At 44.7% G+C, this 21424-nt stretch overlaps 1 protein-coding gene across 4 annotated transcripts in view; it reads right to left on the bottom strand.

Annotated features, from left to right (window-relative positions):
* Positions 1 to 1890: 1890 nt before the first annotated feature.
* The window catches only part of WAC (WW domain containing adaptor with coiled-coil), a 74903-nt gene continuing 55369 nt past the window's right edge, over positions 1891 to 21424 (bottom strand). For 3 of the 4 annotated variants that reach the window (XM_056519416.1, XM_056519419.1, XM_056519418.1), the window contains 7 exons: positions 15319 to 15564; positions 13559 to 13681; positions 13158 to 13306; positions 12673 to 12794; positions 10081 to 10270; positions 3424 to 3551; positions 1891 to 2179 (listed from right to left, as the gene is read on the bottom strand). In XM_056519416.1, the coding sequence (XP_056375391.1) occupies positions 2110 to 2179; positions 3424 to 3551; positions 10081 to 10270; positions 12673 to 12794; positions 13158 to 13306; positions 13559 to 13681; positions 15319 to 15564 (1028 nt within the window). In that variant the 3' untranslated portion in view covers positions 1891 to 2109. The remainder of the gene's footprint in view (positions 2180 to 3423; positions 3552 to 10080; positions 10271 to 12672; positions 12795 to 13157; positions 13307 to 13558; positions 13682 to 15318; positions 15565 to 21424) is intronic. The other variant, XM_056519417.1, reaches the window with a different exon arrangement.

Below are 21424 nucleotides of genomic sequence, written 5' to 3'. Positions count from 1 at the left end.
TCTAATTAACAGTAATACCAGCTCCCACCTCTACATCACTGGTCTCATGCCGTACTGACAGGAGGGGAGGAAGAACAAGAGCTCTCCAACTTCACAGCCTGTGACGTGAAAGGGAGAGAGCAGAGCTGATATAAAAGATCTGTGCATTATGGGTAATAACACATAAGTATGTTGCTTTATTACACTTTGACACCATATACAGGTTTCTTTCGCTGGACCTTTAATGATAGGCCATCAAGTCCCGGAGAACATCACTGAGCACAAATAAGGGTTCTAAAACATCTGCAATGTTTACTCATGGTATTGGTCCTGTGTATAATACAGTTAAATAGCAAGTGACCCATTAAGCTTTGAGAAAAAAAAAAACACAAATTGGTAATATAGCAGCCATTGTTTTTCTTCTCCTGTTTATTTGCAATAGTTTAGGAAACAATTTACAAAGCCGAGATTCTCGATCATTGAAAGGTAACAGTGGTTTGTATCGATCACAGATATTGAGAGAAGTCTGCGTTGGTGAGAGCAGCAGTCAGCACCAAAAATGGAATACCATAATACATCACAAGCATCCATACAACCGAAAAAAAATAATGACATCAAGACAGGTAAACTGTAACACAAGACAACTGGGCGACATAACAACATGGAAGAAACTGGTGCCACATAGGTGCACCTCGAAAGGAAAAACAGACAGGACTGAGTGTTTCTACAGCTGGATGAATGTTTTACAGCTATGGACATTGGGTCAACATATAAAATAAAGCAGCCGGATCATGTATAGTTGTGCCAAGAACCAATCTCAACCATGCCCCTTTGATAAGAGGATGGCAAGTCCTTCAAACATATAGAAATATACCACCAGGACCAAACCCTTTTAAAAAAAATAGCACTACCCTCCATCATATTTAACATAAAAAAAAAAAAAAAAAAAAAAATTATACATAAACCCCCCCCCCCCCCCCCCCCAAGTTTCACATTGCAATAAGATAAACTTAACACATTGCTAGAATGAAATGAAAGCAAACCGGCAATCTCTTTAAACAGGTTTATTACAACAGATACAGTTCACATCTGACTAGCTTGTTTTCCTCTGTTCCCCCACACAAACATTTGAAGAAGTTCATTTATGTCCAATGGGGCAAAAAAAAACAAACAAAAAAAAAATAATATATATATTTATATATATAAAAAATAAAAAAAATGATAATAATTCTGGGTGTATTGTATGACTGAGCGAGTAATGTGCTTGTCAGCACACGACAGGCCCGGCTCGGCAGTTATCACAGGCTGCATGAGGAAAGAACGTCAATAATTTATACAAGCAAAGTGGGTTTGTCGATCAATCATCACTGTAATGTTAAGCTACTGTACACAGGAATGAAAAAAAATATATAGAAAAAAGTGCCATAGCAACAGTGCCGCTTAAAGGAGAAAACTTAGATGTATGGGAAAAATAGTATAGTCATCGGGAGGAACACTTCCAGGAATATATTTCTTTGCAGAAATTAGAAAATAAAAAAAGTAACGTAATGAAATGAAGCACTGTTCTCAAACAAGGCTGGGGTGAGTATGACATCTAGCACAAATGTTTTGTACACTGCCCAAACTGTCGGAGATTACTTCAGACACAGATACATCTGCTTGGTGCTGGTATCTAATTTCCAGAAGAAAAAAAAAAAAGCAAGATTTCTGAATGATAAATTAAGAAAAAAAAAAAAATAGTTTTATAATAACGGCTAATTTTGCAGACAAGCTTACATGAAAAAGGCTAGGGTTCTTTACCACCTCAGCATTGATTAGTTTTGGATGTCAAAGCTCTGATACACATGGGCATCCCATGGCTTCAATCTACAAAACATATTTACAACGTGAAGGATACATCTACAAGAAATCTACATTTCAAGGGTTTATTTTTTTTGTTTTTTTTTTTTACAAATCACGCTTGGATTTTTTTTTCCCCCTGAATTGACACCCTCCTCCAGTCCCGCATCATCACTCTGAAGTGTCCTCTGCCCGGCTCAACGGTCCAAAGTCTACGCGTTTGCAGCTCAAAAGTGTTGAGACCGGGCTCGCTCTGCTTTACAGTCTCAAGTCCACGTGCAAGACAACGTTTCACACCATGAAGGAATTCTGATTTTTAAGTTTTTCAAGTTCTTTAATTTGTTGTCTCAAAAACAATATCCTGAGGGGAAAAGAAAGAAAGAACAAGGGTCACACAAGACTGAATAATGAAGAACTGACAATACAGTGGTCCCTCAAGTTACAATATTAATTGGTCCCAGGACGACCATTGTAAGTTGAAACCATTGTATGTTGAGACCATAACTCAATGGAAACCTGGTAATTGGTTCTAAAGGCACCAAAATGTCATCCAGAAATAGGAAAAAAAGGGAGGATTAAAGAAAAATAAGTAGATAACTAATATAGATAAAGCAAATCCTTACATATAAAAGTAAGAAAGATCTGCTGGGAACTGTAAATCACTGTCTGTTTCCCAAGCAGGGAGCCTCCAGCGGTTGCAAAACTACAACTCCCAGCATGCCCGGACAATCTTTGGCTGTCCGGGCATGCTGGGAGTTGTAGTTTTGCAACAGCTGGAGGCTCCCTGCTTGGGAAACACTGGTCTATGTAGAGGACAGGAGCTTCTTCAGGGTCCTGTAAGTAAAAAAGTAATGGAGTCGCCCTCACCTGGTGTCCAAAGGAGCAGCTAACCCTGGTACAGGTAAAGTGTACAGAACATTTAATACCTCCCTGTACTGTAGGGGGCGCTACCAGACATCAGTCAGTGCATACGCTTCAGTAATACAGGGGTTTTACCAGCGAATGCCCATCCTGATTGGTCGGTTCTTCTGGCCATTGACACGTTTCACAGATCCAGACTGTCTGTACATTTTAGGTTGAGTCTGGTTTCAACTTACGATGGTCCAGAAAAGACCATTGTATGTTGAAACTGTTGTATGTTGAGACCATTGGAAGTTGAGGAATCACTGTACTCGCTCTCTGAGATAACAGTTTTTGGTCCAAACTCTGAAATACCCAGTTAATAGTCTAAGACAAAAGTACCACTAATTCTATATCCCAAATATGTTCAATGCATTTCTCGTACCCAATGTTGCTCCCAATGTGGTTCCTACATTGTGCAGCAAGAGTAGCCATAGCTTCAGCAGTCGCCCTTCTGGGTTGCAGACAACAGTTCCCACCATACAATGCAGGCATCAACACCAACTCTATTGCCCTGGCTGCTGAAGAGTGAGCCTCCCCCCTCTTGTGTAGCTCATATTGTGCTCCCTCACTGCTGAGACTGACACAGGTTCCTAGGTCCCATCATCTGCTGCTCCATAGTCCTCTCACCCTCCTATAACTTCTAGGTCTAAAACTAAATGAGTGAGATCAGAAAGCTGAAGAGTACACAAAGACCACACAAACCTCTGCTCGCGCAAAGTCGCTTGAATTTCACATACTCGAACTAAAGACCTTAAATTTTTCAACTCTGTACAAATTTCTGACATGTGAATGCTCCCCATGTTGTGACCTTCTTCACGCAACCTTGAAGCCTAGAAAAAGAGAAACGTGTTAGAACATTGTGTTTCCTATGCAACACTGTACAAATATTGACATCACTCACAACTCAACATTCCCTGGGCCACTAATGTCATATGAAATTAGCATAAGTGTCCAGTGCACCTTAGGATAGATATAGCTTTATTCCAGACATGCTTAAAGGGGTACTACGCCCCTAGACATCTTATCCCCTATCCAAAGGCAGCGGCACCCCAGACATCCGGTGCACGGAGCGAGCCGGATGACTAGCGATGCACGGCGGAGGCTCGTGAAGTCACAGTCACACTCCACTCGTGACATCACGGCCACGCCCCCTCAATGCAAGTCTATGGGAGGGGGCGTGACGGATGTCATGCCCCCTCCCATAGACTTGCTTTGAGGGGGCGTGGCCATGACGTCGCAAGCTTCTGCCCCGCCAGTCATTCGGCACGGAGCGAAGTTGTAACCAGTCTCTGGTCAGAATACACACCAGTAACACCAACAACCACCCTCTGATATATATGCTTCTATCTGCAAATCCAGTACACTCCTCAATAACTAATGAGCAATATCTACGGCATCACCTTTTTTCAGTACTTTCGTGATATAAATCAATGAGATTAGTTTGATACGATCAGCTCTTGATAAAGCTATGTATCAATCTAATACAGGAAAATTCATTGTAGATGACAGGACATCAATGCGATTAAATGGCACTGTCTCGTACTGGAGACTGGTGGCGTGGAGAAGGAGCGGGAAATCATCTCTGATGGGGAGAACAGCGACCTGCTTAGGCATTTAGTTGACAAATTTAGAATTAACATTAATTTAAAAAAACCTGATTTTTTTTCATAAAATTGACTACTTCATTGGGAGGTACACTGAGACCTGGAAAAAGTATATATTTTTTAAGCTTACTGTAAAATCTCTTTCTCGGAGGATCCATTAGGGGACACAGACTGTGGGTATATCTTGCTGACACTAGGCATACAAAAGAAAGCCGTCCCCTCCTGGCAGGATATACTCCACCTACTGACCCTGAGCTAATCAGTTTAGTCCCAAAGCAGTAGGAGAGGACCGACCGAGAAAAAAAACAGCAGGTGTCCGAGGGAACCAGACAAAAAAGGAACCGAAAGCAACCCCTTGGACAAAAAAAAACGAACCATAGCAACAAACAATGGGTGGGTGCTGTGTCCCCCAATGGATCCTCAGAGAAAGATTTTACGGTAAGCATAAAAAAATTTTTTTTTTTTAAATTTACTTTTCTCAGTCGGCTCCATTGGGGAACACAGAGACCGTGGAATGTACCAAAGCAGTCCCCAGGGTGGGAAAAATACCCAACTGAGGATCAGGCAGAAGACTGAGCCACTGCCGCCTGCAACACTTTGCGACCCAAACCAGCATCAGCTGAAGAAAAGGTGCGCACTAGGTAGAATTTAGTGAAAGTGTGCAAGGACAACCAAGTGGCCACCATACAGACTTGCAAGGCCAAAGCCCTATTGCGGAGCACCCAAGAAGCCCCAACAGAACGCGTGGAATGCACAGTCACCCGAAAAGGTGGGACCTTTTCTTTACAACTGTAAGATTCCGAGATGGCAGAACGGATCCAACGCGAAATGGTCACCTTGGAAGCCGGTAGACCCTTGCGACCATCCTCGGGAATCACAAAGAAGAAGGAGTCACCCTGTCGAAAGGAGATGGAGACTGAAAGATAGATCCGGACAGCTTGAACAACGTCCAGGCTATGTAGGGAAAGCTCCTTAGCGTTGGATGGAGCCGGACAAAATGAAGGAGAGCGACAAGAGAGCAGCCAGCTCGGAAACCCTCCTAATGGAGGTAATCACGATGAGGAAGGCAACCTTCCATGAAAGAATGAAGAGAGACGTCCTGGAGAGGTTCGAACAGTGCCACCCTCAAAGCGCCAAGCAGCAGGTTGAGATACCAAGGAGGAGTGGGAGACCTGAAAGGCGGCGCCGCATTGGCCACGCCCTGCAGGAAGGTACGGACATGAGAATTGGAAGCCAACGGCCGCTGAAACAGAATAAAAAGAGCCAACGCTTGGCCTTTAAGAGAGCTTAGTGCCAAGCGCTGATCCAGACCGGATTGCAAAAAAGCAAGAAGGCACGGAAAGGAAAAACTGCGGAGATGGACTGAGCTTCACACCACTGGAAATAAGCCGGCCAAGTGCAGCGGTAAATCCTAGCGGAGGAAGGCTTCCGAGCCTCAAGCATGGTGTGAATCACCCCAGAAGAAAACCCCCGAGCTCTCAAAACCGCGGTTTCAACCGCCATGCCGTCTAATGCAGCGACAGTTAACTGGGGTGGCAGAGAGGACCCTGGGAGAGTAAATCGTGGCAAACTGGAAGATGCAGTGGTGCGTCAACGACCAGACGAATTACGTCAGCGTACCAAGCACGCCTGGGCCAGTCTGGAGCCACCAGACTGGCAGGAACGCCCTCCGCCTTGAGTTTCCTCAGAACCCTGGGCAAGAGAGGGAGAGGTGGAAAGAGGTAAGGGAGACTGAAGGACAACCACGGGATGACAAGTGCGTCCACCGCCAGAGCCAGTGGATCCCGGGACTTTGCGACGAAGCAAGGAACTTGTCTGTTGTGGCGAGATGCGAAAAGATCCACGTCCGGAGTCCCCCCAGAGATCGCAGATTTGCGCAAGCACCTCTGGATGGAGAGACCACTCCCCAGATCCGCGGAGGAGTGGCTGCTTCCCAATTCGCCACACCCGGAATGTGGATCACAGAGAGGGCGGGAACTCGAGTCTCGGCCCAGAGCAGAATCTTTGAGACTTCCTCAATCGCCGAGCGACTGCACGTGCTGCCCTGGCGATTGATATATGCCCCAGCCGTGGCGTTGCCCGATTGGACACAAACCGGACGACCCTGAAGGAGGCAAAGAAAAATGGCATGGAGCTCCAGAAGATTGATGGGAAGGTGAGCTTCCCGAGAGGGCCAGTGACCCTTGACAGTCAGGTCCTGAAACACACCTCCCCAACCCTTGAGACTCGCATCGGTCATGACCAGCCAGTGGAGAAACCCCCGCCCCTGGAGAGTAGAGCCACCATAGAAGCGACCAAACGGAGGGGGGGCAGAAGAATCCGGCGATTCAGAGTAGACGGCGACTTGTCCCAGTGTGCCAAGATGGCCAGCTGGAGTGGGTGATAGCGAAACTGGGCGAAAGGGACCGCCTCCATCATACGGCCCAGTACCTCCATGCAGAAACGAATCAGAACCAGAGAAGGGCGCCGTAGGAGGCTCACACCTTTCTGGAGGAAGCGCCTCTTGTCCAACGGAAGACGAACCCAGGCGGCGGCCGTGTCGAAAAAGAGAACCAGAAAGAGACTGGAAGGGAGACAGGTTGGACTTTTCCTGGTTGATCATCCAAACGAAGGAAGACAGAGTCTGTACCGTGAGATGAAGGCTCTCCAAATTTTGGGACCAGGACGGGACTTTGTTTAAAAGATCGTCCAGGTAAGGGAGGACCAAGATCCCACAGGCCGAAGGATGGCAATCACTGCCGCCATGACTTTGGTGAAAACCCTGGGAGCCATAGCAAGGCCAAAAGGAAGAGCCACAAAGTGAAAGTCACCCGCAGGGACAGCGAAGCAGAGAAACCACTGGTCGGTGGGGAAAATACCGATGTGCAGATAGACATCCCGGATGTTCACTGAAGAAAAGAACTCCCCCTGGTCCATGGAAGCCACCACAGAGCGGAGGGACTCCATGCGAAAATGACGTAGCCGCAAATGGCAGTTGAGTAACCTGAGGTCCAGAATGGGACGAACAGAGCCCTCTTCCTTGGGGACGACAAAGATTCGAGTAGAACCCCGAAAAACGCCCCCCTGGAGGAACTGGTACAAATCACTCCCTGAGCGAGGAGGGTAATTAAAGCGACCTGAAAGGCCACCAAAGAAGGGGAATGAGGGAATGGGATCGGAAGAAACAATCCCTGGGAAGGGAAGCGAACTCTATCCGTTAACCATCAGATATGACATCCTGGACCCAAGAGTCCTGAACCTGTGCTAGCCAAACATCCCAAAAAAAGAGAGACTCCCTCCCACCCGAGAAGAGGACACGAGTGGGGCGTCCCTTCAGGAGGAGGAAGGCATACGGTTACAGAGAACCGGATAAAGGCAACTCTGTTAAAGATTTCTTCTAAGCAGCATCCGCATCACATGCCCTCAGCCACAGAGTGACGAATTGCAGCAATATTACCCAAGGCAAAAGCCGTGGATCGGGCCGACTCCAAGGCCGGTGTACAGAGGAAGTTTCCGGCCTGAGAGCGTTGGCGAGTGATACCCTCCAAGTACTCTCAAGGTGCGCTTGACATGATGCCCTGTCGTAGCTGAGAAGACCAAACCGAAACGGTCTTGGCCACACAAGCGGATGCAAAGGTGGGTAGCAAGGACAAACCTGCAGCTTCAAAGGCAAATTTCGCCAAGTTCTCGATCTTGTCCGCAGGATCCTGCGTCCGCTAGAGGCAGGGTAGTAGATTTGGACAGACGAGAAACTGGAGGATAAACTGCAGGTGGCGCTGTCCACTTCGAAACCAGATCCGGAGAAAAGGGAAACTGAGCTTGAATCTTCTTGGTTCCCTGGAATCGTTTGTCCGGATGCTTCCAAGCCACGTCCAACAAGGCGTCAAATTCCGCATGAGAACTGAAAGCCTTGGGAGAACACAGAGCAGCAAAAAGAAACTTCCAGATCAGGATCCAAAGTTCTTGGGTTCTCCAGATGAAAAGTGTCCCTGATGGCTGACACCAAGCCATCCACCATATCACACGGCAGAGTGGTCCTCATGATCCGAGGTGGATTCCGACAAGTCGTCTGCTACTTCCCCTGGAGAGTGGGAACAAGTGGTGGTAGCCTTATACTGATGTGTTTTAGACCTAGAACAAGAAGTCATGGACCTGGGATGGACACAAGGGGAGCGGCCCCTAGAGAGGGAAATCTGCTGGCGAGCTGGGGAAGAGGAGCAAGATCTATGGGAAGAATGTCTATCCCAAGTACGCGACTCTGGAGAAGAGAGACGAAATGACCTTTGGGCACTTGCAAGAGAGCTGGAAGTGGGGGTCAGGAGAGAGACTCCCTGGGGGTCGTGCGCAGGGAAGACAGCTCGAAGGCAGAAGCCACTGATCTGGAGACCCTAGCAAGGTCAGAGATCGACTGAGAAAGGAAAGAAACCCACTCTGGTGAGAGGCGGACACCGCGCATTCAAGAAGAACATCCTGAGATACAGAGACAAGAGGCATGGTGTGCTTGGTGGAGCAGGTGGATTCAGTGGAACCACCAGGCATTTCGGTCTTGCAGCCCACACAAGCACAGTAGGTGACTAAGGCCAGTCGCCTGTCTGGGGATTGGGGGTTCGGTTCTGGGGTCGGACATAGGTGCTAGTAAGAATAGTCAGCAAAATAAAATGGAGCAATCTCACCCAGGTCCTGTGTGTCCCGCAGCTGGAGCTGAGAAGCAGGCTGTAGGTGTCCTGAAGCCAGAGGTGAAGAGGCAAGGAGCAGCTGAAGCTATATGGTCTGAGGAGCAAACTGCACTGTCCAGGAAAAATGCCTCAGCACCAGGACAAGCCCCACTGGCCCCCAGAACTATTGGCCGGTAGCAGGAGGAGGGCAGGCGCTCCACCAGCACGCCTGAATGCTGGATAGAGCAAAGTCCTGGACCCGGCCGCAACCTCAAGTAATTATCTGCCCGCCGCAAGCATGCCTGAGCGAGCAGGCAAAAGTGAAAGAAAAAGAGTGCCAGCCACCCAGTTGACAGGAGCTGCGGTCGGCACACAGGAGAGAAAAAGACAACCTGCTGAAGCCAAAAATAGTAAGCAGTGCAGGGGAGGGAGAGGGAAGGTGCCCCGCAACCCCGGCAATGCTGAAAGCAATAGTGTCCTACACCCAGCCCCCCAATAAAGAATAAGATGAAAACTTCCGCGGGGTCCCCAAGTATAAGAGGCTCCCCCAATGCAAGGTCTAAAGTTTAAACAGCCTGAAGACAGGGGTGGGGAGGAGAATATACTCTCTCTATATACAGCTACACTCACCAAAGATGTCTTCAGCCAGCTATGGTCACCTGCATCACGTCAGGCTGAGACAGCAGCACGAGCAGGGAAGACAGGGGGACCCGGACCCAAGGTGCAACCCCAGGCGCTGGTGGGAAGGAGTTAACTGTAAATACTCTATGCCCAGTATCTGCATATGGGGGAACAGGTAGCACCATGCTCCTTAACCCCCACCTAAAAACAAGAAAATAAAAAAAGGAGAAAAAGAACCTACAACAGGCCCTAGCTATAAAATAAAGAAGACCAGGTCTGGAAAAACTCCAGACCTGTGTCTGCCTCCTACTGACCCTAAGCTAAAATTGATTAGTGCAGGGTAGGTAGGCGAGGTACATCCTGCCAGGAGGGGCCGGATTTCTTTTGTATGCCTAGTGTCAGCAAGATATACCCACGGTGTCTGTGTCCCCCAATGGAGCCAACTGAGAAATAGGATTTATCTGTGCTTTTATTATCAAGAAAATAAATAATTTTGTTACCTGTTTCTCTGCATGATCTGCAGGCCAGCCTTGAACATGCTTTATAAGGTTTTCATTGAAGTAGGCAGCTAGCGTTGGCGTCAGTGAACAGGAGGACGATCGTGCAGACGTGTTCTGTGTTACAGATGACGTGCTGGATGCACAAGTGCTGGAGGTATGGTTTGGACTGGGAGACGGGCTTCTCTGACTACTAGGGGGAGATCGACAGCAGCAGTTATTTATTACTCAAGCAGTGTTGTATGTCATCAGCATTAAACCTATGTATTTACACAGGCTCATTAAACAGCTTTTGAAAACTAAAGAAAAATTTATTTATTCAGATTACACGATATAACTAGAGATGAGCAAACTTACAGTAAATTCGATTCGTCACGAACTTCTCGGCTCGGCGGTTGCTGACTTTATCCTGCATAAATTAGTTCAGCTTTCAGGTGCTCCGGTGGGCTGGAAAAGGTGGATACAGTCCTAGGAAAGAGTCTCCTAGGACTGTATCCACCTTTTCCAGCCCACGGCAGCACCTGAAAGCTGAACTAATTTATGCAGGCTAAAGTCGTCAACCGCCGAGCCGAGAAGTTTGTGACGAATCTAATTTACTGTATGTTTGCTCATCTCTAGATATAACACCAAATAAACAAATTCAGCAATACACAAAATTGTACCAAAATATGCAAAATTTTATTGAAAATACAAATACATTTTAAAATCAAATGTATAAGCACAGTGCACAGGACAGAGGATAAGAAGCCCCTGACGAAGCGCAGTAGTGCGAAACGTACGTTGGGGTAAGTGCAGGTGGCATTTGGCTCTACATTGGGTTATCATTTCTTCTTGTCTTGTGCATGTTTGTTGTCTGAGTTATTCTGACTAGGGCTTATATTTACCCTCAGTAACACATCTCACATGACTATATGTATGCACCTGTATTTGCTTTGCTCCAGTATCCTCAGTCCTGTGCACTGTGCTTATAAATTTGATGTTAATATGTATTTTCAATAAAATTTTGCATATTTTGGTACAATTGTGTATTGCTGAATTTGTATATTTGGTGTTCTATCATTTGAAATTTCAGCAATTTATACTTCTTATTTTCATGTTTGGTGACATCAGATTACACATGTAAAGGTCACTGAAGACTGTCCCTCCCAGGCTTTATCTGTTCTCACCTACCTCGATTTAATATGGATAGAAAAGTTCAGGGTCACAGCACTAGAACAGTAGCTCTAGATCAGTGTTTCCCAACCAGGGTGCCTTCAGCTGTTGCAAAACTACAACTCCCAGCATGCCCGGACAGCCAACGGCTGTCCGGGCATGCTGGGAGTTGTAGTTTTGCAACAGCTGGAGGCACCCTGGTTGGGAAACACTGATATAGATCTTGATTAAATCTGGTTTATTTCAGGTCCCCAATATACAACATTTCGGCTACACTTGGCCTTCATCAAGCATGCTGTGACCCTGAACTTTTTTTTCTATGAGGTTTTTCTGAAGTGGCATTCCAGATGGTCGCCTGCACAGCGGTTGTATCAGGTGCTGTCCTCTATTGCTTTTACTTGTAAATTAATATTCATCTTTTACATGGTGGCAAGAGTCTACCAGAGCAGGGAGCCTTACTTTTTAGTAGCATAAAGTCATTTAAAAGTAAGACTCCCTGCTCTGGTAGACTCTTGCCACCATGTAAAAGATGAGTATTCATTTAGATAGGTGTGAACAGGTAAAGCCTGGGAGGCTTTATTCTGAAAAGGGCTGTTCAGTTAACCAAGACTATTCCCATATTGTTGATGCAACATTAGTGATATATGCAGCAGAATTTCCCTACATGCACATAAGCCTATATGTACCTAGAGTATGACAAGAGTGTCCTTTGGCATGCAATGGGTTGGTAAATCTTTATAGGAAAGTATACATTTTTTTTTACTTTGTAAAGAAAAAATATAGTAAACAATGTGGCAGAGACGATGACAGATTGATGCCGCCCTTTGCCTATACATTGGCATACATCTGAAGTAGAAGTCAGGGAACATTCCTTAAAGGGGTATTCCAGGCAAAACCTTTTTTTTATATATCAACTGGCTCTGGAAAGTTAAACAGATTTGTAAATTACTTCTATTAAAAATTCTTAATCCTTCCAATAGTTATTAGCTTCTGAAGTTTTCTGTCTAACTGCTCAATGATGAGGTCACGTCCCGGGAGCTGTGCATGATGGGAGAATATCCCCATAGGAACTGCACAGCTCCCGGGACGTGAGTCATCAGAGAGCAGTTAGACAGAAAACAGCAACTCAACTTCAGAAGCTAATAACTATTGTAAGGATTAATATTTTTTAATAGAAGTAATTTACAAATCTGTTTAACTTTCCGGAGCCAGTTGATATATAAAAAAAAGTTTTTGCCTGGAATACCCCTTTAAGTATACCTCAGAGGAACCTTTTCAAATAATAAAAATAAATATGTGCACTACTACACAAACTTTAAGTATTAAGTGCAGCAAGTTTACAATGGGCTGAGACGGTGCATCCAACGCCTCTTGAAGAAAAAAATTACATGCCTCTTTACCGAGCTAACGTGTAAGTAAGTCTATAGGCACTGGGAATTTTACCTTTGTCGTTGAAGGTTTCGGGGGGAAGTGGGTTCATGTCCTTGGGGTTTGTCAGCGGTCGCAGCCTGCTGAGTTACAGTCTGTGTAGATGGTCCTTGCTTAGCACCAACTGCGGTATTGGCCTACATAGAAATGAACAAGATCATTTTATATGTCGGAAAACCTAGGTTCCAAAAATTCAGCATTTTGGCAAAGCCTTAAAAATGCCCTCATATATACTCCGCTAATTTGTATAGTTTAGTTTTACCAGCAGCAGCTTCCATAGAAAGCGACCCCAGTCTGGAGGGAGGGGTACTAGGTGGGTTCTTATTACTAGTCTTGTACCATGGCTCAATAGACCAGTGTTTCCCAAGCAGGGCGCCTCCAGCTATTGCAAAACTTAAACTCCTAGCATGCTGAGAGTTGTAGTTTTACAACAGCTGGAGGCACCATGGTTGGGGAAACACTCCAGTAGACAATGAGAAGGACATAGGACGTGCTATTACCTTTGGCTGTGAAGATACAGACGTTGTGTTCATTAACGGTTTGTGAGGAACGGTATTAGTCTGCGGTGTGCTGATTCGGGGAGACACGTATGATCTCGGTGAGGAGGCATCAGATGTCAGAGACATGGGAGACTGATTGGACTGTGTTGCTGAAAATTTTATAAGAAAATAAAATTACAGCTTTTATTTCACAACACCCAACAATACTAAGAGCTGCAGACGTCATGAACCAATACCAAGATAACCACTATAAGATATGGGTCAAATATATATATATATATATATATATATATATATATATATATATATATATATATATATATATATATAGCCAGCTGGGATTGATACTGGATGTAACTATTCTAAATTATCCCTAGTAAGACTAGGGGGGCTATGCTCACCTTGTGCGGACAGCTGTGCAACTTGGGAGATTAAAGATGTGATGTTGAAAGCGGATGGCCCAGCAGTGATGATCTTGTGTAGTATAGACTGTAGAGAGGCCTGTGTCACAGCAGCTGTAAGGACTGAAACATACATCTAAGTTATAATATTTAGTAAGTAAGATGCATACAAACAAATGCCACAAGCAAAATGCCTATAAAACCAAAGCCGCCTGATGTAAAGTGAAAATGAAAGTCATGTGCTTCAGGTAACAGAGAACAATAAACAAATCCTGCCACTAGATGGCAGCAAAACCACATTTTTCCCCTCGTAAAGGATCTATGATACAGAGCACTTATATGGATAATCCAAACTAAAGAATGCAGAAGAAAAAAATCTCTAAAATAATGTATAAGTATTTTCCCTACACTACAAACACAGCAAGTGAATTTTATAAATGGAGAGTATCTAATGACGGCCATGATGAGCTGTTCTATACACTAACATGACAAAAATGCTGGGGATTTAGTGAATACACATATATTTTGAAAATATGTTACCCAACCTGTGGGTCTCCTGCTGTTGCAAAAGGACAACTTCCACCATAAGCAGACAACACATGGAAATTGTATTTTTGCAACTAGAGCAAACTGCACAGGGCTCGCTCTTTCCTATGCTTTTGCTGGGTTATTTGTCACACCTTCTACATAACATACACAAATAAATAAAATAAAAAACCCATTATATTAAAAAACTTAAATGACCAAGCCATATTTAAGACTTTTGCATTTTCATTTTTCCCGACTTGCTTTTTAAAATCCTTAACTATTCCAATTTGTCATCTATAGGGCTTGTTGTTTGCGAGACTATTTGTACTAATCACTCATTTTACCACAAAATGTACGGTAAAGCCAAAGAAAATGTTTTTTTTTTTTATAATATATATATATATATATATATATATATATATTTATTTATTTGTGGGGTGAAATTGTAAACAGAACACCAAATAGAACAAGCGGCAATGTTTCCATATATGGTGATAAATTAAGGCTTGTTTCTTGCGCTGTGATTTGTAGTTTTTAATTGGTGTCATTAGCTTTTTATACAAAAATAAAATAAAATAAATTCGGGTATATGAAGTGACCAAAAATCTGCAATTTAGGCATTATGTATTTTTTTTTTTACCAAAGGTTATATTTTAAATAGATCAGATAATTAGTCATGTGGCGATACCAAATATGTTTAAAGGGGTACTTCACCCCTAGACATATTAAGATGTCTGATTGCAGGGGGTCCTGCCGTCCTAGAACTTCATGAACACGAAGCTTTGACCCATTTCCCCCTTCATTCACGTCTATGGAAGGGGGCTTGACGGTTAGTACATAGTCATGCCTCCTCCCACAGACGTGAATGAAGGTGGCGTGACAAATGTGGTTGCTCGTAATCCGGTATGGAGCAGAGTTTGCTTCGTGCACCGGATAACTAGGGTGCAGTGCTGGAGATTACAGGGGTCCCAGCGGTCGGAACCCCACGATCACACATCTTATCCCCTATCATTTGGATAGGAGTTAAGATGTTTAGGGGTGTAAGATGTAGAGCACTTATGCCTTTATGAGTGATTTAAAGTCATCACGTGCCCACAAGCCTGATCTCCAGTTTACCATATAAGTTACCAGGGCTTAAAAATTCGCAAAGTGTAGAAAATAAAGAGGTTTCTCCCAACATAACACAAACATATAAACAAGAAAAGTAACAATGAATGAAGAATGTTTGATACCTTCATTGATTTTGGAGATATCCACACTAGAATTATTAATCTGAAGAGTGGCTTGCAAGGCAGGAAGTAGCTGTCGCAGGAGAGTGGGGTCCTGCAATAGTGAAGGAATTGGTGATTGTGGCACCGGTGACACCGGGACTGTAGAAGACGAGGAGGAGGAGGCAGGAGGAGCAGAAGAGGGATTTATTCCAGGGGCAGATGATGTGGAGGGAGTAGTACAGGATGGCTTGTCAGAAGATGTTGAGTCTGTGGAAATAAAGGGGGATACATGTTAGATATAGACATCTTTACAAAATGCTTGGTTTGACATGTCGCATACTATTTACTTCTACAATGATAATGATATTTTTTATAACTTCAATGATTATATTCTCACTGGATGTTCGCAATAAAGCATATGTACACAGCTTTAATAAATGTATGCTGAACACTGCCTCTAGTGGTGACTGTAGGTTGGTGTTTCCCAACCAGGGTGGCTCAAGCTGTTGCAAAACTACAACCCCCAGCATGCCCAGACAGACGAACAACAGCTGTAGCCACCTGGGTAGGGAAACACTGCTGTAGGAATTTTACTAAATTTTATGGTTGTGTCTCCTACAGCCATATACATCTCTCAATCACTCTCACGAAAAATAAAGTATTCTCATGTATATTGATTACTTCCTGGAAATCATTTCTGTATATTTATCATCCCCTTGTATCTAAAATTATAAAATGTAGCAAAATCTCCTACTAAATCTCCTATGCAGACCTATGTGTCGCCATAGTATCATACACAGCCAAGCAAGTCTTGTGTAGTCATCCTGCCTTTTGTCCTCCATTTCTCACTAAATATACGTATCAGCAAATGTAGAGGAAAGCAAGCGAGACCGTGGGGATCAAGCTACAAGGAATGTTTAAGTAGTTTGATAACATGAAGGCCCATAGGTCTGCACTGGATCTAAAGATGCAACGTGGTAGGAAAATAAAATTAAAGGGGTTATCCACCATAAGGTGATTTTAGTACTTACCTGCCAGAACTGGGTATTTCCTGTTGGGTTTTGTTCTCTAAACTACACATCCCACAGTTTCATGCTTGAAAGTGTGAGGTCACTTTCCTCCCTTCCACACATCAGCCATATAGTCTTATAAAATCAGTGGCCCTCATTTACTAAGAATGTTGTGTAGGTTTCTTTGTGGGTTTTAATTCCCTACAATTTATTTTCCGCGGTATTTACTAAGGTTTTCCTACATTTTCCATTTTTCCCTACACTTTGCTTTTTTTTTTTTTTTACATGCTCTGATCTGTCGGGTTTTCCTCAGCTCAAATCCACCACATTTTATGTTGAAACCTTAGTAAATATGTTGGGTTTTTGTTAAAATGTCAGTAACACGCCCCTTTTCTGAGAACACGCCCCTTTTCTCAGTGGCCACGCCTCTTTTCGGGTTCTCTTAGCAAAATGGAGTTAGTCGGGGTTTTTTCAATTCTGGCGCAAAATCTGGCGCAGACAGAATTTCAGGCGCAATGCGACAGAATCTGGCGCACAACCCGACAAAACATGTCGGGTTTGCAATAGTAAATGAGGGCCAATGTGTACCTAGTGTTGATCACTGAAAACCTAAAGTTCTATTTGTCAGGGGAGGTGCCGATAGCACTGCTGTATGCACAACAATAACCGTGCCAGCCATCCGATTATCACAACTGACTGATCATTTGTGGTTTAAACAAAATGGCAATATGTTACAAGATTAACATGGAGGATGCCACGTCCACATGGGCAAGAGATGCCTGGCAACTTTTTGCTGACCACCTTTTAAAAGAACTTTACTACTGATTGTCCAGAAACAAAATGGCAGCAGAGGAAACAGAGGCACAGTACTAACACGCGTTGGCTGTATGACACCAGCTCGGCCTAGTTGAAATATTGGTAAACCTGAGGAAAGTAGTTGGACACCTTGTACCCACTTAGCGTGAGGTAATTTTATTTTTCTGTGAATCTCCCCTGGAGTATGTGAAGTGAGTCAGTGACCGGAAAGTCTTCTTAGACCAGTGTTTCCCAACCAGGGTGCCTCCAGCTGTTGCAAAACTACAACTCCCAGCATGCCAAAGGCTGTCCGGGCATGCTGGGAGTCGTAGTTTTGCAACAGCTGGAGGCGCCCTGGTTGCAAAACACTGTCTTAAGACTATAGAAGTTACGAGGTCCATGTAATTGAGCATCATCTGGGTGACACACAAGGAATGAGAGAAGCCAAGCTGCCCCCCCCCCCCACCCACTGTCAATGTCGTACTACTGTCTACCATTGTAAAAGAGGTGTTACCATTCATTGTAATGCTGCCCTCTGATGTTAGATGAATACTGACCCTGTTACTCATTGATAGTATTAGTCTATTAAAAACTTTAAAAGGAGTTAAGGGAATATTAACCAGTTGTCGTCTAAGGACGAGCTGGCTCATTCCTATAGCTGAGGGTCGGTGTTAATAGCCGACATGTGGCGATCGCCGTGGGCGGCTATTAACCCTTTAGATCGCCGCTGTCAAAGTTGACAGCGGCGTCTAAAGGGACATTTAAACCATACCTGGTGGTCCAGTGGGTGGATCACCGCACCGCCACCCCATGAAAACCTTAACCTGAAAACTTGAGGAAAAATCCTCTTTAGAGGTAAACAGTTGAATGAAAGTGGCAATGTAGTTTTTATTTCTGTAAAGCAACTGTAAAGAGAAAAAAAAAACTGAAATCTTCAGTTTAAAGGGTATGTTCACAGGTGCATATTTCACTACATATTTTCACAGTAAAGCGTACCCCTAAATGGCATATTCCCATATGGCAGGGCACGTGTGAGCGAACCCTATGGGTATATTACCATATGGCAGGGTACGTGTGAGCGAACCCTATGGGTATATTACCATATGGCAGGGTACGTGTGAGCGAACCCTATGGGTATATTACCATATGGCAGGGTAGGTGTGAGAAGACCCTAAGGGTATATTCCCATGCATATGGCAGCTTAGGTGTGAGAAGACCCTAAGGGTATATTCCCATATGGCAGGATAGGTGTGAGTGAACCAATCACAAAAAGAGCAGAGGCCAATTATTCTATGTGATTGGAGCAGCAGTGCGTACGCTTGGCCACAGCTCCATTCACTGTCCATGGGACTTACAATGCTGAGTACTGAACTCTACTACGTTTGGGAGTTCAATAGGCTGTGGAGCTGCACCCCTTATACACTGCTCAAAAAAATAAGGGAACACTAACACAACACATCATAGATCTGAATGAATGAACTAATCGTATGAAATACTTTCATCTTTACATAGTTGAATGCGCTGACAACAAAATCACACAAAAATTATCAATGGAAATCAAATTTATCAACCCATGGAGGTCTGGATATGGAGTCACCCTCAAAATCAAAGTGGAAAACCACACTACAGGATGATCCAACTTTATGTAATGTCCGTAAAACAAGTCACAATGAGGCTCAGTAGTGTGTGTGGCCTCCACGTGCCCGTATGACCTCCCTACAACGCCTGGGCATGCTCCTGATGAGGTGGGGGATGGTCTCCTGAGGGATATCCTCCCAGATCTGGACTAAAGCATCCGACAACTCCTGGACAGTCTGTGGGGCAACGTGGCGTTGGTGGACGGAGCGAGACATGATGTCCCAGATGTGCTCAATCGGATTAAGGTCTGGGGAACGGGCGGGCCAGTCCATAGCATCAACGCCTTCCTCTTGCAGGAACTGCTTACACACTCCAGCCACATGAGGTCTAGCATTGTCTTGCATTAGGAGGAACCCAGGGCCAACCGCACCAGCATATGGTCTCACAAGGGGTCTGAGGATCTCATCTCGGTACCTAATGGTAGTCAGGCTACCTCTGGCAAGCACATGGAGGGCTGTGCAGCCCCCAAAGAAATGCCACCCCACACCATTACTGACCCCCCACCAAAACAGTCATGCTGGAGGATGCTGCAGGCAGCAGAACGTTCTCCACAGCGTCTCCAGACTCTGTCACGTCTGTCACATGTGCTCAGTGTGAACCTTTCATCTGTGAAGAGCACAGGGCTCCAGTGGTGAATTTGCCAATCTTGGTGTTCTCTAGCAAATGCCAAACGTCCTGCATGGTGTTGGGCTGTTCGCACAACCCCCACCTGTGGATGTCGGGCCCTCATACCACCCTCATGGAGTCTATTTATGACTTTTGAGTGGACACACGCACATTTGTGGCCTGCTGGAGGTCATTTTGCAGGGCTCTGGCAGTGCTCCTCCTGCTCCTTCTTGCACAAAGGCGGAGGTAGCGGTCCTGCTGCTGGGTTGTTGCCCTCCTACAGCCTCCTCCACATCTCCTGATAGCGCCTCCATTCTCTGGACACTATGCTGACAGACACAGCAAACATTCTTGCCACAGCTCGCATTGATGTGCCATCCGAGCTGCACTACCTGAGTCACTTGTGTGGGTTGTAGACTCCATCTCATGCTACCACTAGAGTGAAAGCACCGCCAGAATTCAAAAGAGACCAAAACAGCCAGGAAGCATAGGAACTTAGAAGTGGTCTATGGTCACCACCTGAAGAACCACTCCTGTATTGGGGAAGTCTTTCTAATTGCCTATAATTTCCACCTGTTGTCTGTTCCATTTGCACAACAGCATGTGACATTGATTGTCAATGAGGGTTGTTTCCTGAGTGGACAGTGTGATTTCACAGAAGTGTCATTGACTTGGAGTTACATTATTGTGCTTAAGTGTTCCCTTTATTTTTTTGAGCAATGTAGGTATCTTCACACATGCGTACTTTTAAATTCAAGTATAAATGGAGATGGGCTCTCCGAAGCAAATTTTCAGCAGCGAAAAATCCGCCACAGACCCCATCAAAGTCAAAAGGGCTTGCGACAGAATCTCAGCGGCTTAAAATCTGCTGAAGATAGCCTGTCCCCGTCAAACTAGCAGCTGGATACATGCTGCTTGTTTGAAAGCAAATATGCCTGTGTTAACATACCCTTAGAAACAACATAATCTGCTAACAAAAATGTTCAAAGTAGAGAAAAAGTAGTGAGGTGAAGGCACTGCCAATTCACTCAACTGACCTTATTTCGGACACTACTCTTAAAGAATCAAAGTAACAGTCGATCATGTTACAGATTTAAAGTTAAATCCTGCAGTGTTCTGTGCGAACAGAGCCCCCCTGAAGGGAACAGAGCGCTGTAGTGCACAACTCTCAGCCATCTGTGCTGCAGATACTGCACAGTTCACCAACAGCTATTTGTTATTTACCATGTTACAGATTTATTGCAGCTAAGGCACAGTCCTTGTTCCTACTAGCTTGCTAGCCACTTGTTCACTATTCCATTAAAATAAACAGACCTTTTTTTTTTTAAATCAGTGCCTATGCTGCTGTAATCACAGGACTAGCAACTATTGGGCAGACTAGATGGGCCAAATGGTTCTTATCTGCCGACTCATGTTTCTATTGTTTGAAAGGAAATATGCCTGTGTAAACATACCCTTAGAAATCAGTGCCTATGCTGCTGTAATCACAGGACTAGAAAGGAAATATGCCTGTGTAAACATACCCTTAGAAACAAGATAAACTGCTAACAAAAATGTTCAAAGTAGTGAAAAAGTAGTGAGGTGAAGGCACTGCCAATTCACTCAGATACTGCACAGTTCACTAACAGGTGTTTGTTATTTACCATGTTACAGATTTGTGGCAGCTAAGCCACAGTCCTTGTTCCTACTAGCCACTTATTCACTATTCCATTAAAATAAACAGACCTATTTTTTTTAAATCAGTGCCTATGCTGCTGTAATCCCAGGACTAGCAACATTGCCTTTAAAAGGTGCATTCGCACACTAGTATCTACAAACGGGTTTCCACTGCAGGCAACCAGCTAGAAGTTACACAACCATTCATTTAAATGGGTCTGCGGACAGTCTACAGTAGTGTCAGATTTCCAGAATGCCCGCGGACCCATTCAAATGAAACTAGTTACCCTTAAAGAAGAAGTCTCATGCCCGACAGTACAGAAAAAGTTATCGGGGGGGGGGGGGGGGGGGTATCAGAGCGCTGTGGCCTCCAGCTGTTGCAAAACTACAACTCCCAGCATGCACTGACATTTCTGGGCATG

Source organism: Hyla sarda, chromosome 5 (assembly GCF_029499605.1).
Source record: "Hyla sarda isolate aHylSar1 chromosome 5, aHylSar1.hap1, whole genome shotgun sequence".
Classification (NCBI taxonomy): Eukaryota; Metazoa; Chordata; class Amphibia; order Anura; family Hylidae; genus Hyla; species Hyla sarda.
The sequence above is the reverse complement of the archived record's forward strand: the minus strand, read 5'-3'. Positions and strand labels throughout refer to the sequence as shown.